The sequence below is a fragment of the Phoca vitulina genome, unplaced genomic scaffold (assembly GCF_004348235.1).
Source record: "Phoca vitulina isolate PV1807 unplaced genomic scaffold, GSC_HSeal_1.0 scaffold116, whole genome shotgun sequence".
Classification (NCBI taxonomy): Eukaryota; Metazoa; Chordata; class Mammalia; order Carnivora; family Phocidae; genus Phoca; species Phoca vitulina.
Genome location: NW_022589819.1, coordinates 1,145,925 through 1,158,372, shown reverse-complemented (window position 1 = coordinate 1,158,372; position 12,448 = coordinate 1,145,925). Strand labels below are relative to the sequence as shown.

General features: G+C 39.2%; 1 protein-coding gene across 1 annotated transcript; it reads left to right on the top strand.

Annotated features, from left to right (window-relative positions):
* Window positions 1-4,327: 4,327 nt before the first annotated feature.
* LOC116628249 (butyrophilin-like protein 1) lies at window positions 4,328-12,149 on the top strand. The gene is made up of 9 exons (XM_032398466.1): window positions 4,328-4,409; window positions 6,509-6,859; window positions 7,454-7,735; window positions 7,877-8,077; window positions 8,602-8,622; window positions 8,713-8,739; window positions 8,925-8,951; window positions 10,953-10,979; window positions 11,626-12,149. Exons 1-9 carry the CDS (start codon window positions 4,328-4,330, stop codon window positions 12,147-12,149), a joined length of 1,542 nt encoding a protein of 513 aa, XP_032254357.1.
* Window positions 12,150-12,448: the final 299 nt, after the last annotated feature.

Sequence of the window (12,448 nt, the reverse complement as noted above, 5' to 3'; positions counted from 1 at the left end):
GGAGACCAACCATGAGAGACTATGGACTCTGAAAAACAAACTGAGGGTTCTAGAGGGGAGCGGAGTGGGGGGATGGGTTGGCCTGGTGGTGGGTATTAAGGAGGGCACGTTCTGCGTGGAGCACTGGGTGTTATGCACAAACAATGAATCATGGAACAATACATCAAAAACTAATGATGTAATGTTTGGTGATTAACATAACATAATAATAAAAAAATTAAGTAATTAAAAAAATAAATAAAAAATAAAAAAATAAAAAAGCAAAATCAGTTGAGAACTCAAAAAGAAATTTATAGTCATAGTCAGAAAAGAACAGAACCATTACAGAACATATAAATGAAGTCATAGAAGTTTTAAATTATATAAACTATGCTATACCAAATCCTTATGACTTTGTGAGATCCACTAATTTCTCTTCATTTTTAATTACTATAAATCCACTGCAGGGAATTAAGATGGATTAGTAGAAATGACCCAGTGTGACACTTACCAAACCCTTCCTCCACTGTGCTGGGATTTCAGATCTTTCCCAGGTGTTCTTATATAAACAAACACCAAAATATCTGCTTATTTCAAGGATTCTTTTTGAAACTTGCTTAAGTATCTAATCTCAGTAGAGATTTGGATTTACATTTTCTAAAGAGTCAGGGATTTGACATGTGTGTGAATGACACTTGAATTTAAATTTATGAAATAATTAACTACCACAAGAAGCCCACTGTTTCCCTTGCAGGCACCTACTCTATTGGTAGAGGCTACCAGGAAAAGAAAAACACAGATAAAGTCAGCATGTGGCTCCTCCATTCCTAGGTAGCTAACTTCAACAGACATGTACCAAATCTCCTATCCTTCCACCTTACTCCAACTCAAATAACAGTGGCCACCCAAAGTGGAATAAACTGAACTTGGGATTTCCCTCTAAACCTTCTTCCTGCTCCAAGCCCACGTTCAAAACCTGCAGCCTTCACTCTTTACATAAGAGAAGTTTTGTGAGGTAGAAACTTCTGATTCTTTGTCCAGAAATTTCTTCCTTTTGCTCCTACATTTAGATGTTCATTTTATCGCTTAGATAATTCTGATTTCTACTCAGGAATGTAAAGACTACATTTGTAGTAATGAATTCAATGTGACAGATATATGATGGAAGCTGATTCTTTTTCTTTTGTACATAACGGGTTTTCTGGACTGTAGAAGCTTTGAGGTTTTCGTTCGTTTGTCTGTAGTTCTAAAACTTTAAAAAAAATTATGTATAAATGGCATTTTTTTCCTCCAATAATTTAACTCTTTATGAAGTGCCCTTTTTTCTGATTCTGGCCCCTAATCTGCTTCCCAGTTTAGAAAACCTATTAAATGAATGTTGAAACCCTGGATCTACTGTGCTTAATTTAACTTATGTTTCTTAGGTTTTATCTCTTTGATTTAAAGTATCATATTCTGGAAGCATCCAGTGACCTTATTTTTCTAGCCCAATATATGTTTTTTTAAGTTTTAATTTACAGTCCACTTAGTTAACATACAGTGTAATATGAGTTTCAGGTGTACAATTTCATGATTCAACACTTTCATGGAACACACAGTGCTCTAGTCCGATATTTTGATCTGTAGAGGTTTCTACTCTGGTATCTGACCTTTCTAGTTGGTTTCTATTTTAAGTCAGTTTTCCACTCCCAAGAATGTGAATTATTTCTTTAGTCCTGAATTTCCTACAAATGAATCCTTCTTATTGTGCTTCATATTTGCATTAAAAAATCTTTACATACATATTATTCTTTACCTTTTCATGTGAGAGAAATCTGAAATTTGAGATAAGCAAAAACAACAGTTAGAAACACCCCTATTTGTGTCACTCAGACATAAATATCCTATCATTTTTTTGTGTGTGATTTTGAAGTCTAACCTGTCATATTTCTTAAGCAAATAAGATCATACTGTTCATGCTGTTTTAAAACTGCTTTTTGAAGTCAGTAATATCTTGTAGTGCTCCTTTCCCCTCCCCCCTCAACTTTCTCCTTAAACACACGAACACTCTTATGATGTAATTCCTTTAAAATACTCTCCACAGATTAACAGACTTTCCTCAAACAATTCTTTATTATTGGGAAAAATGTCTAAGATATTTATGTGAATTTTTCACATTTATTTTTCTAGCTTTGTTGGAAATGTATATTAATCTGTTTACACTTTCGAATAGAATATACACACAAGCATATTCACAAATTTCAAAGTAAACAAGAAGCAAGTAGTAACTTTAACCCTTACATTTCTCTTTTAGTGTTCCCCTCCCATTCCCAAATACTTCAGACCTAAACTATTAGGTGGATGTCACCAAGTGAGACAAAAGGGCCTCAGTGGGGAGGGCTACCCAGCATGGTGGGAGAGAGCTTGAGTGGGCCAGCAGGGCATGAGTGAGGTGGAGAGGCAGTCCTGAAGAGAACTGCAGAAGAATACATTGTACTATAGTCAAGCAATGCCATATTAGGCAACAGTAAGAATTTTTAAATGTATTGATAAACACAACATGGTTGAATCTCAAAAAACATTTTCTTTATCCAAAGAAGCCAAACACAGAAGTGGACATGCTGTATAATTTCTTTTTTATTGTTTTTGAAGTTTTAGAATACATAAGATTAAGCTATCATGATTTATATCAGAATACTGTTTGTTTTTCCTGGAATGAATTGAACGGCAATGGAGATGAGGAAAATTTTCAAGAGACAGACATGGTCTATATTTTGAGGGAGGTGGTAGTTACATGAGTGAAAACAGTTGTAAATTTCATTGAAATGCACATTTCAAAACCATGAATTCCATTGTATGCAAATTATATCTTCATAAATTTGATTTCTAAAAAGTCAAATGTACCTCACTGTCTCTAGAGAATATTTATTTAGGATCTTGGTATCTCTTTGGCCAGACTGGTAGTGGCTTACATACTAATATTTATGCAATTGCTATTTGTGTCTTTAATTATCCGTAAACCTTGTGTGACGTGAAAAAACATGACTTGGACTTGGAGAAAATGTGAATGGGAAAGAAACGCCTCTGGAGCACATTCTACGTCTGGGATTGTAGAATTGTGTTATTATTCCCATTTTACTCTTGGGAGCCCTAAGGTGTTGGAGATACAGCCCTAAGCTTATCAGAGCACAGGGCCCTCCATTTCTGACCTCCTATTTTCCCCTGCACAGTTTCCAGTGCCAGTTAGGGTGTGGTAGGAGGAAGCCTGTATCTCTTGTTGTTCTTTAAATCAGTTAACTTTGTAAGTTAAACATTGGGATGACCAACATCCTTGAATACCACACAAGAAGAGGATTCTCCCTCCCTGAATAATGTGATTTCAGCCCTTTGCAGGTAGGAAGAGGAAGCTACACTGAGCATTTTTGACCAAAGCACATTTTAGAGTTCTTATCATTCCAGAGCTGTGCCCAGTCCAAAGTCCCCTAGGATAGTCCCCTTTATTACCTCCACTTTCAAAGTAACTGCAAGAGCTGCAGGCAGGCTGTGACTTTAATATTGGACCCATTCTAGGAGAAGCATTCACATGTCAGTGCCTTTTGGTAGCCCTGTTTGTCCCCCTTCCTAAGGATATGTTTCCAGTCCAGGGATGGGTTAGAAACCTACTATTCCCAGCCCCTGCAGCCACACCTTTGGACGCTGACCACAAGAACAACCAGGTACCAATTGTTTCTGGAGCTGGGCCTTATAGTTTAACTGAGGAGATCAGTAGCTTCCAGAAAGCCTCCTGGCTCAATCTGGATGGTCAGAAAGAAATGTGTGGTGATGTGGAGGTGTGTCTGTAGGAGATGTGAGTCCTAAAAACAAAAGGGCCTGAGCTCTGGGTCGCATAGTGAGAAAACTCCCTTCTCTTTCTGGAGTTAAACCACAAGAGTGTTTACAGTAAAAATAAATAAGTAAATATATGAATGAATCAATGAATGAAGGCAAGAAGGAGGAAGTTAGATTGGCCAATAGGAGTGGACTAATTTTGTGTCTGCCTGAATTTCTCAAAATGAACTCAGGGTTTTTCAATTTCACGAAAGCCCACAGGACACAAGAGAGTGGTTTACAGTTTTCTACACCCACTGGGGAAACAGTTGGTTTTCAGAAAGAAGAGAGGGAAGGAAAATTCACTGGGGAAGGGTTGGAGTTGGTGGCAATCTGTGAGGAAGAACAGCCAAAAAACTGTGTATAAAAGTAAATCTTTGAACAGGGATTTTTTTTTTTTCCTGAATGTTTTCACTCTGGTGGCTTTCTCACCACCTTCTCTTACAGAGTACTTCCTTGTCAGAGTGAACATTTCGTGCTTTCACTTTCTGCTCTGAAGAAGATGGTGTGTTCTCCTAACTCTTCTCCTGTTGGTTTCCTCCTCCTTCTTCTCCTTCTCCAGGTGTCTACATGGTACTCAGCAGGTCAGTGTTCTCTCTCCTTCTCTTTATTTATTGACTTGTTTTTAATGGCTCTTCTTAGATGATGAAAAATCTTGATCATCCATTGGTGGTCATTGTACCTCCTCTCAAAGGCAGTTATACTGGGGGAGGCTGTAACTGTGTTTGTGACAACCAAAGACTGGAAGGTTCTGGCCAAGAATGGGAGTGATCTTTATATCAACACCCCTTATTACTTTGGGTAGATTTTATAAAACTCATAGTTGTAATGTTTAGCTAAATCTTTATTGAGTATGGGTGATTTTAGCCTGCTTAATTTCAGTGTAACAGTATCAGTGAAAATATACTTTATAATGTTCACATTGCCAAGAAAATCTAAGTCTGAGCACAAAGAATTTGGAATCCCTGGTTATGATCTTTGACAAATCATTTCTTTTTCTCCTCTGGGACTTGAGTCCTTCTTTCATAAAATAGAAAGGACCCTCAGGATAAAGTTTTCAGACTCCAGGTTTGGACAAAAACCAGCTATGAGATTACAATAATGACATTTTTTATTAAAATCTCTTTAATTTGATGTCCGTTAGGCAGGGAATATTAAAATGTTTGATTTCCATGCATTTTGATTCAGCAATTCTATAAGAATTTATCATAAAGAAAAGTTCTCCCATGTGCATATGTATAATGTATTAAATATTTATTGTGGGACTGTTTATAGTAATAATGAATTGGAAGCAATGTAAATATTTACCCTGATACAGGAAAAGCTTAAACATGATGCTATAGGCCGTGTCAAAAACAATAAGTAGAGCTCAATTATATGTACTAAAATGGTTGGATGTTCCTTATTGCAGAAATTGATATGTAATGATTCCATTTATGTAAAATAGAATAACTTTTACACTACATTGTGGATATAAGTAATGTCAAATATCTTTTCCTAAATTAAATGACTCCTATAACATGTATAGCCAGTAGTCCTATATCAGTTAACTAATATCAGTTAACACATATCTGTTGAGTACTCTGGGTATTACACAGGAATAGAAAAGAAGGGAGACCACGGCCCGCATCCAGCCCAATGGCCAATGTCATGCTCCTTGATTAGGACTGCCTGATCCACATTCTCTGGGACAGTCTGTTCATGGGATTTTTCCTTTAAGCCCATGTGGCCTTGCCATCTGTGTTCAACACTCCTGGACCCCCTCCCAGCCATACCTTTTTGAATTCTTCCCACTCCAGGGTCACTACATTTGTGGGCCCTTAAGCTCTGACCATTCAAAAGAACCACAATATCCTTGGCCTCTGCCAGTGCGAGTTTTGCCCAGGGGGCATCAGTCACCTTTTAGTTATCATTGATTTCTATACTAAAATAAGTTTCAAGCAGATGGCTTAAGTGACTTGACAAAGGAGCTTGTTTCATAATTAAGCAAAGTCCCCATTTTTGGCTTGCAGCATCCTCCTTCCCTGCCCCAGGGAATCCAACCATCCTCTCTGGTAAAGACTGCTCTGCCCTTGCCGCCTGGAACTGCTGGCTTCCAAGTCCTCTCAAGAAAATAATTTTTATGAAAAACTATTCTTTATGATTCTAAGCATTCAGTTATTAAAAAAAACAAAAACAAAAACAACCTAACCTAATAAATTCTACATTTCACTTTGATATAAAACACTGTTAATCCTTTCCTTCAACCTTCAACACAGAGTAACCTAAATCTTTAGATCAGAAATGGCTACTTACCCTCTTAGGAGCAGTGTGTTGGGAGAGAAAGAGATGAGTGTGGAGAGAAGTACCTTCACTCCTCTCCTACCAAAAGAAGGGATAATTGCTTAATAAGTTACTTTGCCACATTTAATTCTAAATAAGTTTCCTTTATATAGGTTTTACATAACTTACACATAAATGCTATTTGTAAATGCATAGAAAAATTGTCCTTTCAAATGCCAAACTATCAGTAGTTGTTACCTCTGGAGACTATAGTTGAAGAAGTTAGATTACATAGATATATATTTGAAGACATATATGTAACTTTTTTGGAAAACAATGCAAATAAGAAAGAAATGCAGATGGGTCTTTTGTTTCATCCTCCCTCACTCGTTTCCCCAATCTGTCTTTGATTTTCATGCAGTGTCCGGGTTTTCTGTGAAGGGACCGGCTGAGCCCATCATGGTTCTGCTAGGGGCAGATGCCACTCTACCCTGCCAGCTGTCCCCTGAGCAGAGTGCAGCCCACATGCACATTCGGTGGTACCGAACCCAACTCTCCCCCGCTGTGTTTGTGTACCAGAATGGACAGGAACAAGGTGGGGAGCAAATGCTGGAATACCGCGGCAGGACAGAGTTGGTGAGGGACTCCATCAACAAAGGGGGAGTGGCCCTGCTGATCCAACACGTTCGTGCCTCTGATCATGGCCAGTACCGGTGTCATTTTAAGGATGGTCAGAGCTCCCAAGAGGCTATTGTGGAGCTGCATGTTGTAGGTATGTTAACCTGGCACAGAGGGTGTATGTCATGGTGTAAAGCAAGGAGAAAAATAAGGATGTCTGGATTCCTAACCTGGCATTTCTTATGATCTTCCGTATATTGATATGCTAATTTACCTTGCAGAATGTCAATTTCTTAAACTACACAGTGAGGCTAAGACTACATACTCTCTTCACTTCTAAACACCAAAAAAGGCAGTATTTCTGAATACGTTTTTGTATCCTAAAAGATCCCAGAAAATTGACTAGTATTAATTCAGACTAATATTGATACCCTCAGACATTAGTTTTCACCCAATCAGTAGAGAAAGACAATTTATAGGATTAAACTCCTTTTTCTAACTTTAATTGTACCTATTTTTTCCTCTCCTTTAAATGACCCCAAAGTTCTCTTAGCCTAAGTATAGTGCAAAGGCATCAAGTTGATTTCAAAACTGAATCACAGGTTGGTCTAACATTCACTGTGAGAGGTTTATTGACCTCTGAGCTTCAGTTTACTTATCAGTCTAGTGAGGGCATTTTGGTCTTCAGCCTCAGGGACTCCTGAGCCCCAAGGATCCCAGGCCTTAAACACATGCCTTCTCTCCTCAGGGTTGGGCTCTGCACCTCATGTTCATATGATGGGACCTGAGGATGGTGGGATCCGAGTGCTGTGCTCTGCAGATGGCTGGTTCCCAAAACCCAGGGTGCAGTGGAGTGACATGATGGGAGTGAATCTACAGTCCCTCTCTGAGTTTCAGACCCAAGATGAAGATGGGCTCTTTCGTGTGGAAGCATCTCTTGTGGTCACAGACAGCTCTCTGGGCAATGTGACCTGTTCCATCCAGAATCCCCTCTCTGGACAGGAGAAAGCATCAGCCATCCTCCTCCCAGGTGAATGAAGCACAAACCTCAAAGCAGAGTTGGGAGTGTGGTGAGGGCAGGGAGGAGGGAAGGAGGGCTGAGGGAGCCTTGGAGAGAGGGCAGGATGGCCTCCAAGCTAGTCCTCACTATGTCTTCACATGCCTGTGTCAGAGCCCTTCTTCCCCAGGATGGACCCATGGAAGGCAGCCCTGGCTGGAACAGTCCCTGTGCTGATGCTCCTCCTCATTGGGATCAGCTACACTGGCTGGAGAGAACATCAAGCCAAAGAAAGAGAAGTAAAGAAAAAGAAAAGAGAATCTCATGAAAGAGATCAGATGAAAAATGAAAAGGAAATGGCACTTAAGGACAAAGGTAAATTGTGGCAGCAGGACAAATAGGGTTCGTGGAAAAGCTGGGGGTACAGGTTGTATAAGGTGGGTGGGGAAATAAAAGGTTGCCAAAGGACCTCAAGGAAAACACATAGTACCAAATTTCCATAAAGCTGGAGTGTTATGGAAAGGAGGAAACCATGTGGGAAACTTGGAGAGTTGTGGGCAGTGGTCTGTACCCAAACTGTGGTGTTGTTTCTCCTTGTGGAAATGTCTTCCCCCATCTTCTCCTCCTATTCTTCCTTCAAGAATTAGCTTCTGAAACACCTAAGAAACCTTGAATTCCCATGAACTGTGGGCATTCCTTCCTCAGTGACCCTATGACATTTCCCATGTAACTTTTCCTAGCACTTGTCATTTTAGATTCCACATGTATGTTTGCTAATCCTTCTCACCTACTTAACTATGGGACCCCTAAGGGAGGGCCACATTGAATTCATTCAGCTATTCCATGAACTCAAGAGCAGTTAAAACCCAGTTTGATGGATTTTATATCTCTTCTTTCAGATAACCTCCAGAAAGAGCTTGGTGAGTCTTGCTTCTTCTCATGCCCTGTGTAGAATTTGCTCCCTTTTCCACATCTGTTATAGGTCTCTCACTGAATTTTGTTTCTTTCAGAACAGCGAAAGAAATTATACCTTGCAGGTAAGAGACTGGGTTTCCCACACTCCTCAATGTTTTGATGTCCAACACTTTCTCAGCTCCCTCTCTTCAGAGGGAAAGACTGAAAGATTTAATAGTGACTAGTAAAAAAAAAAATAAGGGGAAGGGAGAAGAATGTGAGGCTCTGGATGTCTTGCCTTGTCTTAACTGGATTTGTTCTCTTTTAGATTGGAGGAAGGCTCTGCTGTATCCTGGTAAGTAACTCTCTGGCTTAGATCTTGCCATGTGCCTCTGATATTCCAAATAAAATAAGTAGAGACATAAACATACACACACACACACATCCACTTGCAAGTTGTGAAGATTTATTTGGTATGAATCTATAGTATTTTGTATTTGGAAGCTCAAATATTCAATTGTTTTTCACAGCTAAGGCTAAAGAAGAAATAACTGTTGACTGGTAAATTCCACATGGCTAGAGTAGGACTCGACATGAATTGTTAACCCAACCACTAGGGAGAAGGAAGAAAAAGAACTCAGCGATTTTGATGAGATTTAGGAAGAATAAAGAATACCCTACATTATATCAGCATTTCTGTACTGTTAATAAAGTTTAAAAGAGCAGATAACACATCATATCTTATATTTGGGAAAAAGATATTAATTATTATTTTATTTATTTTACCTATTTTAAATAAACAAAGTAAATTTCAAAACACAGGAACAAGGTTTATGTTTGAAAAACAATCTTTCAAAATATTTTAATATCATTGTAAAAATATATTTATCTGGTAGTAGAGGGAACTGGCTATTTTATATCTTCTAATATCTGTGTCCATGTACTATGTGTGTTTAAGACTGTGTGTGTGCATGTGTAATAGAGTTAGACCTCAAAAGCATACTAGGTAATTCCTTAAATATATAGTTGTGTCATTTTTATATGCCTGATATTATGCTAGATGTTGGTGGCATAAGCCATGATCTCTGACCCTGAAGTGCATTGGCGGAAGTAAGCTAAGAACCAGGCAACTGCACACAGCCTGATAAGTACTTTGATAAGACAGGGTCAAGGCGCCCCTCCCAAGGATTAAAGTCAGGTAAACAGTTTCTACTAAGAGTTTTCTTTTCTTCTTTTCCTTTCTTTTCTTTTCTTTTCATTTTTCTTTTCTTTCCTTTTCTCTTTTCTTTTCTTTCCTTTCCTTTTCTTTTCTAAGATTTTATTTATTTATTTGAGAGAGAGAGAGAGAGTACCAGCAGGGGGAGGGAGAGGAGAAGTAGACTTCCCATTGAGCAGGGAGCCCAAGTAGGGCTCAATCCCAGGACCCTGAGATCATGATCTGAGCTGAAGGCAAGTGCCCTTCTACTAAGAGTTTTCTTTGAGGAACTGCTTTAAAAATGTTCCCATGATTCTAGAGGAGAGAGCAAAGTAAGTAAGGATTAGGACATGCAGGTTTTAGTTCCAACTCTACCAATTACACCTTAGGAATTCAGTCATTTTTGCTTTCTTAATCTCAGCCTTCTTATCTCTAAAATGAAGAGATTACAGATGCCCTTTTTGACTCATATATTCATCAATTCTATATATAGAGTGCTACCTCTCTTAGAAGTAGGCAGCTCAGTGAGAGACCATCAAGAATTATGGGTAAGTTCTTATCTGCCTATTGCCCCAAGACACTAAGAGAATATCCAATCTTTAAATAAAATCACAAGTTCTGTCATAAGAGAAGTGGCCCCAGGCAGAGGCAGATGTAGTTCTCTTCCTCGTGAAGAATCTATCTCTGGAGAAAAATATTAAAAATGTGATTACAAGCATTAAAATTAAAAAAGGTCAGTTTAAAAGCCTTGGTCCGAAGATTGAACTCTACTTTGAGGTGGTCATAGGCTGGGAAACCCCTGAAATAAAATAATAAAATAAAATAAAAGGGTATTTTATAGCTTTCATCCTCAATGAGGAGTGCCACAAAGGCCTTAAAAGCACAGGTGTCTAGAACACTAGACCCTGCTCCAGGTGTTCTCCAGACTTACTCCCCCAGCATTGGGCCAAATGAGGGGATTGTTTCTAATCTGAGACAGCATGTAGGAAGTACACCCTTTGTCTTGTAGTTTCTGGACACTGCTGTGTTTATGGAGCTCAGAGGAGGAGGGAAAGAGAGCTGAGAAGAGACAACAATGAGCCAGGAAAGGAAGTGTGTCCCTCCTCTTCATTCTGTGGGTATGCTTCCATCATAGTCTCAATTTGTATCGCTCTTTTTCAGACTGGAGGAAGGAACTGTTCCGGCCTGGTGAGTGGCTCTTTGTTTATCTTTTTGACTCCTTTCCAACCTGCCCTCTGATATCCCATTTTTCCCTCCTAACATCAACTCCTAGTTGAAAAGACAGAGGCACCATTATTCTGGTAAAGAGAGGGGAGAACATGATCATTAACTGTTGGTCTGAACTGAAAATTGCTGCTAGGATTAGCTACTCTGGTTGTATTTACACCTTCATATATTGGCCATGCTTTCTCACCTGTGGTGGGGTGGGGAGGTCCACTTGGTTCTGAACAAAATTATAGCCCCTCATTTGAGGAAATCCCCAACTGAGTAAAAAGTGATGATGAGAGTAACTTAGCTGCTCTTTGTAAAGAAGTCAGCTGACATGGAGCCTATTAATACTAATTGAAGAACATACTTCTAATTTGTAGATAATTTGGAAAGAACACTATTCTCAAGTAAACACTGCAAGTCCCAGCTCACTCTGGCACTCTGAGATAAGTAGCTTTGAACCCATGGGGAGAGCACCCCATAGCTCCACCTCCCCCAACACACACACATTCAGAGGACAAGTGTTCTTTCACTATTCGATCCTGTTTCTCTAAAGCGTCACCTGCACAACAGCTTTCTGAAATATATACTGTTGGCCCTTCCCTTCCCTTTTCTTTCCCCACAGCGGATGTGACTATAAATCAGGAAATCCATCAGAATAATTCTGACCCAGACAGAAAAGAGAACCTCAGAGAGGAAACACAGGATCTATCTCTTAGTGATAAGAAAGGAGACTGCAACCTTATCACACTTAATCAGGAAGGCTTCACCTCAGGAAGACATTACTGGGAAGTGGATGTTAAGGACACTGATGAGTGGACTCTAGGCATTTATGAGATGCCCACAGGCAAGATTGGGTTATCCACAGATCTACAAAACAAGAAATTCAGAGTCTTAGAGAAGAAAGGATGTAAATACAGGGCTCTTACCTGTGGCCCTCAAGACATTTCCCTGGAAGAGCATCTCCAGATAGAAAAGTATCCACAAAAGATTTTGATTTTTTTGGATTATGAAGACAAGGACATTTCTTTCTATGACATGACTCAGGGCACCCACATCTTTTCCTTCACCCAGGCAAGATTCTATGGCTCACTCTATCCTTACTTCAGCTTTAAATCCATGCAGCATTCCCCATCTGAGCAATATTAAGTGACTTAGAGGAAGAACCTATACAGTGAAGACAATAGCCTATTCTCTGTAAACCCTAGAATGCCAGTTTTGATGGGTGACCTCAAGCTCACTGATTATAAGGCCTCTTGTCTTGAGGCTCCCTGAGTCCCCATGACCAGCAGTGTTTCTTAATTGCAGAGAAGAAACTTTTTGTTGTAATTGTTATTGTTATAAATGCTGTTTCTTGCTTTATATATAATATATCACAGACTGATAATTTTCTAAAATAAATTAGTGGAAAAATGAAGTCAATAAAAAAACCAATGCATACAATTAAA